A 6,350-nucleotide genomic window follows, 5' to 3' on the forward strand; every position below is an offset into this window, starting at 1 on the left:
GCTCTCCATCCTCCGGGAGGGGGGGAGGAGGGGTCGTGGCTTAATCATCTCCTGCAGACATGCGATCTCAGGCTCTGCCCTCGCTCCTGAGATCCCCTCACACTGGTTGGGGGGGCTCTGAGCAGCGGCCCCCAGCTACTGAAATCAGCTGGGGGCCGCCACTGCCCCCTCCATGCACTCTGAGCGCTGGTGTGAGGTGTAGACTTGCATCGGCTCCTGCACCTCACACTGGCATTAAAGAAAAATAAGGGGGAAGTCTGTCTGTCACTGCTAGCCCGATACAGGGCTAAATCTATAAACAATTCACCTGCCCAGCGCCCAAAACTACTTGTCCCGGGCGTCGGGCGATAGGATTTCCACATCCCTGCCTAACAATCTGGGCTTTATTGCAGAGTATCCAAAAAGAAGCCTCTCCTCAGTAAAAGACACATGAAAGCCTTCTGGATGTTGTGAAAAAAGAACCTAAAGTGCTCTCGGACTTTGAAAAACAAGAATCTCTGGTCTGATAAAACTGAAATGTAATTATTAGGCATCAAATCTAAGGCTAGCTTCACACTGAGATTCTGAGCACGCCCAGATCTATGACCGTGCAGACATGGCTGTCCCTATAGAGGGCATTGGCTTTTGCAAGGATTCCCCCTAAAGAATTACAGAGATCGTTATTTTTGTGGCGGAATTTTAACAGCTAAATATCCGCCTCTGAAATTCCATGTGAACTGTGCAGCGGAATCCCATTAACAATTTCGCTGTACAGAAATTTCCGTAGTGTTAAGCTAGCCTTAGCATCATGTCTAAAGGAAACCAGGCACTACTGATCTCCTCCCCAATACCATCCCTACAGTGCAGTATGGTAGTGGCTGCATTGTGCTTTAGGGAAGTAGAGGGGTTCTGTGGGACAGGGAGACTGGTTAAGGTTGAGGGAAAGCTGAGTGGGGCAAAGGACAGAACTTTTCTTAATGAAAACCTGATCCAGAGTGCTCTGGACCTCTGACTGGGCTAAAGATTCAGAACAATAATAACAGAATAGAAATCCACATTAGCTGAAGTGCATATCTCAATTGCCCCAAAGATCAGACTCTTCTGCCTCTTCCCAGCTACTGCATGGTGGTGGCACTACTACACTCAACATGCTGGCAAAATTGTATGTATCTCCTTTATTTTTGAAACTTTCCTATAGCTGTGAGTGGATGTCTTGCTTTCTGCACCCAGGCAGTATTCTCCTTTAGCTACACTTCTGGAAGCATTATTATGTTTGAGCTGTATGTTTGACAACCTTCCTCGGACTCCAATGTCCTCCACTTCGGGAAGGGTGCATTCACACCACGTATTGGGGATACGCCGACTGGATAGTGACTCCGGTCGGCTCATTTTTTAACACTATCTGTTTTATTGCCTGACTAAAAACCTTGGCAGACCATGGATTTCAGTCTGGCAACAAAAACGGATAAGTCCAAAAAATGACTCGACCAGAGTCACTAACTCACTCTGTCTGGCTCATTCAAATTATTGGGGTGTGGCAGGGGGGGTACCACAGTGGCTGGTTTTTAAATTCTTCAGCCAGATCAGGCTGCTGGATTCCCAAAACGTAGTGTGAATGCACCCTAACTTTGCTTTAAAAGGAATGGTCATCGGTTTTCTGCTTCTGATTAATAGGCAAAATGAAAGACTGAATACCTTGATATGATTCCCAGATGGTATTTTAATTACACTGCTCAAAAAAATAAAGGGAACACTAAGATAACACAATCCTAGATCTGAATGAACTAATCGTATGAAATACTTTCGTCTTTACATAGTTGAATGTGCTGACAACAAAATCACACAAAATTATCAATGGAAATCAAATTTATCAACCCATGGAGGTCTGGATATGGAGTCCCACTCAAAATCAAAGTAGAAAACCACACTACAGGCTGATCCAACTTTGATGTAATGTCCTTAAAACAAGTCAAAATGAGGCTCAGTAGTGTGTGTGGCCTCCACGTGCCCGTATGACCTCCCTACAACACCTGGGCATGCTCCTGATGAGGTGGTCTCCTGAGGGATGTCCTCCCAGACCTGGACTAAAGCATCCAGCAACTCCTGGACAGTCTGTGGTGCAACGTGACGATGGATGGAGCGAGACGTGATGTCCCAGATGTGCTCAATCGGATTCTGGGGAACAGGCGGGCTTTTTCATAGCTACAATGCCTTCCTCTTGCAGGAACTGCTGACATACTCCAGCCACATAAGGTCTAGCATTGTCTTGCATTAGGAGGAACCTAGGGCCCAACCGCACCAGCATATAGTCTCACAAGGGGTCTGAGGACCACATCTCGGTACCTAAGGGCAGTCAGGTACCTCTGGCAAGCACATGGAGGGCTATGCGGCCCCCCAAAGAAATGCCACCCCACACCATTACTGACCCACTGCCAAATCGGTCATACTGGAGGATGTTGCAGGCAGCAGAACGTTCTCCACAGTGTCTCCTGACTCTGTTACGTCTGTCACATGTGCTCGGTGTGAACCTGCTTTCATCTGTGAAGAGCACAGGGTGACAATGGTGAATTTGCCAATCTTGGTGTTCTCTGGCAAATGCCAAACGTCCTGCATGATGTTGGGCTGTAAGCACAACCCCCACCTGTGGACGTTGGGCCCTCATACCACCCTCATGGAGTCTGTTTCTGACCGGTTGAGTGGACACATGCATATTTGTGGCCTGCTGGAGGTCATTTTGCAGGCCTCTGGCAGTGCTCCTCCTTGCACAAAGGTGGAGGTAGCGGTCCTGCTGCTGGGTTGTTGCTCTCCTATGGCCTCCTCCACGTCTCCTGATGTACTGGCCTGTCTCCTGGTAGCGCCTCCATGCTCTGTACACTACGCTGACAGTAACAGCAAACCTTCTTGCCACAGCTCGCATTGATGTGCCATTCTGGATGATCTGCACTACCTGAGCTACTTGTGTGGGTTGTAGACTCTGTCTCATGCTACCACTAGAGTGAAAGCACCACCAGCATTCAAAAGTGACCAAAACATCAGCCAGGAAGCATAGGAACTGAGAAGTGGTCTGTGGTCACCACCTGTCTCGCTAATTGCTAATCATTTACACCTGTTGTCTGTCCCATTTGCACAACAGCATATGAAATTGATTGTCAATCAGTGTTGCTTCCTGAGTGGACAGTGTGATTTCACAGAAGTATGATTGACTTGGAGTTACATTGTGTTGTTTGTGTTCCCTTTTATTTATTTTTTAAGCAGTGTATTATTCCTTTGACACTTTAGTGGGAACAGGGCTCCAAGTCTTAAGGGCGGTCTGTGTGGCTTCCTCCTGCCCCACTTGCCTTGTTTGGGAAAACCCTCTCTGTCATTCAAGACTTAAAGGGGTTCTCCACCCCTAGACATCTTATCCCCTATCCAAAGGATAGGGGATAAGCTGTCTGATTGTGGGGGTCCCACTGAGGACCCCCGTGATCTCCCTGCTGCACCCGGCATTCTTTTAGATCATCGCATGCAGCGCCTGAGGCTCTTGACATCACGGCCACAAGAGACTTGCATTGAAGGGCGTGGCTGTAACATTTGCCTCCGCGCCGCATCGCCAGTCAGCGAAGTTCGCTCCATGCACCAGATGTCTGGGGTGCTGCAGCCGAGATCGTGGGGGTGCCCAGCGGCAGGACCCCTGCGATCAGACCTCTTATCCCCTATCCTTTGGGTAGGGGAAAAGATGTCTAGGAGCAGAGTACCCCTTTAAGGGGGAGGAAGGTTGCCACCAAGATCTGCCCTGATGAATAAAAGCTCCATTCCCATACAGTTTTTTATAACTGATTCCACAGAAAAACCACAATGCTTAAAGGGGTACTCCATCCATAGACATCTTATCCCTTATCCGCCGCTGGGGACACCCGCATTCTACCATGTGGCACCCACCTGTAACGGCTTCCGGAACCGCTGGAGGCCCTCAGGCTAATACCATCCCAACCACGGGGACATAAGATTGTGACGTCACTACTCCGCCCCCCGTGTGATGTCTCACCCTGCCCCCTCAATGCAAGTCTATGGGATGGGGCGTGGCAGCTTTCACGCCCCCTCCCATAGACTTGCATTGAGGGGGCGGGTGTGATGTCACACGGGGGCGGAGTCGTGACGTCACACTCTTACGTCCCCATGGTCGGGATGGTATTAGCCTGAGGGCCTCCAGCAGCTCCGGAAGCCGTTACAGGTGGGTGCCGCATGGTAGAATGCGGGGGTCCCCAGCAGCGGGACCCCCGCAATCAGACATCTTATCCCCTATCCTTTGGATAGGGGGTAAGATGTCTAGGGATGGAGTACCCCTTTAAGTAAATCGTACACCTTTTGTAACAATGAGTCTTGCTGCCTGTTGTTTGAGCAGCATTAAAATGATGACTCATTTCCATAAAAATAGATCAAATTACTATAAGGCTCAGGGAGTGTAAAAAGAAGGGTTTAGTCCATTTCCAGTTGCCAACATCTTGGAATAGATTTTAAAACATTTCAGTTATGTGCAAATCATAGCAAAGAATCTGGAACAGGTAAAGAAGAGGCTCACAAAAGGCTAATTGTTTGTTCTCTCTTCCTTAGGGTCCACCCAGTTCCCGTACAACCCGCTAACTATGGGAATTCTAAACAGTACTCCTCCATCAACCATTGCATGTGCACCCTCCTCCATGACGCAGTCTGCACACCAGCAGAGCAGAATATGGGATCGTGAACCAGCACCTCTTCTGTCATCACAGTATGAAACCTTGTCGGACAGCGATGACTGAAGACTTTGGAACTACGTAGGGTTTTGGCAAGGTCTCTGTTGACAGACTTCAAGACTTTTCCTAAGCAAAGCCACAGACTCAAAAGCAGAGGATGATCTGCCTGCACATGGTATCCTAGGGCCGTGTAAAAAATATATATATAAATGGATATCAGCCTGCTTTACCCAGGCCTGCTATTAGCAGAATGTAATTTGTAAAGACCTAATGTTCCACATTAGTATGTAAAGAAGTTTTAAGGAAAAAATGTGGATGATCGGACAGCTACCAATTTACAACTATTTGTAAAGAATACAGAACGTCTTTAAATCATTTTGTAAATATTTGCAGTGGTTTATTATTATTTCCTTTGCTCTAGTATGGTGTATGTATGTTTAAATCCACGCCACGTCATCGAGGGACTCTTATAAATATATATATTATTTTTAATTTTTTTTTTTTTTTCTGGGATTAGGCCTGAACTTCCTAGATGGCAAATTGCCAGCCCTAAATATGTTAACTGTCCTGCACCTTAACCAAATGGCCACGCTCCAAGATCAGAAGAACTTGGCTATTTTTTATTTTACAGAAAAGATGTTTAAGAAGAGGAAATGAAAAAAAGGCAATGAAAAATGCAATGAAGAGTTAGTTCCATTATTTTTGTCTTTTTCTTAACCCATGAGGAAACCCATCTGTTGAGTTGGAACATTCATACCATTTTTCTTAGCTATTGCCTCATTGTTTAAGGAAAAACGTTTTTAAAATAATTTCTTTTATCACACCTACCATATGAGCAAAGCTTTTCTGCACTAGCAATGACCATTGCAAATCTGTGTGAATTTTAGGTTGTTTTTATCCTCTGTAGAAACATATTTCCCAAGAAAACTGTTAGATTTACGTGTACAGGCCGGATTGTCGCCACCAGTCTCAGACTGACAGATTGGTGCAGTAGAAGATGTTTTTGTTGTTTTTTGTTTTTTTTCCTCCCCTCCCTCACTGCTTTCATTTAATTCTATACATGACTTGTAATAAAAATGTTTTTGCGCAAAGAAAGAATTGTGTTCATTTTGGTTATGTTGTGAGTTGTAAAATTCAATATGCACTCAAAAGATTTCTGCATAATAGTGAGTGCTGCATCTCCTGCATTACAAGATAGACCGTTTACGGATGCGCTCCTCTATTATATTGTCTTAAATTTGGTGTCAATGATCTCACATTCTCTTATACTGGTTATTCAAAGTTCAACATGGCACCTCGTAACAAAGAACTCTGAGGATCATAAGAAAAACAAATAGCTCTACATATAGATGGCCTAGGCTAAAAGAAGATTGCCCAGACCCTAAAAACTAAGCTGCAGTGTGGTGGGCAAGACCATACAGTGGTTTCACGCGACAAGTTCTACTCAGAACGGGTCTCGCCATGGTCTACTAAAGAAGTTGAGTGCATGTGCTCAGCTTCATATCCAGAAGTTGTCTTTGGGAAGTAGGTGTAGGAGTGCTGCCAGCATTGCTGCAGAGATTGACAGGGTTGTCTACCTGTGAATTCTCAGACCTTACGCCACACACTGCATCAAATTGGTCTGCATGGCTGTCGTCCCCAGAAGGAAGAAGGAAGCCT

General features: G+C 46.1%; 1 protein-coding gene across 12 annotated transcripts in view; it reads left to right on the plus strand.

Annotated features, from left to right (window-relative positions):
* The window catches only part of NCOR1 (nuclear receptor corepressor 1), a 193,511-nt gene extending 187,707 nt beyond the window's left edge, over window positions 1–5,804 (plus strand). For all 12 annotated transcript variants that reach the window (XM_056559210.1, XM_056559218.1, XM_056559214.1 and 9 more), the window contains one exon: window positions 4,573–5,804. In XM_056559210.1, coding sequence (XP_056415185.1) covers window positions 4,573–4,757 — 185 coding nt within the window. In that variant the 3' untranslated portion in view covers window positions 4,758–5,804. The remainder of the gene's footprint in view (window positions 1–4,572) is intronic.
* Window positions 5,805–6,350: the final 546 nt, after the last annotated feature.

The sequence above is a fragment of the Hyla sarda genome, chromosome 2, assembly GCF_029499605.1.
Source record: "Hyla sarda isolate aHylSar1 chromosome 2, aHylSar1.hap1, whole genome shotgun sequence".
NCBI classification, from domain to species: domain Eukaryota; kingdom Metazoa; phylum Chordata; class Amphibia; order Anura; family Hylidae; genus Hyla; species Hyla sarda.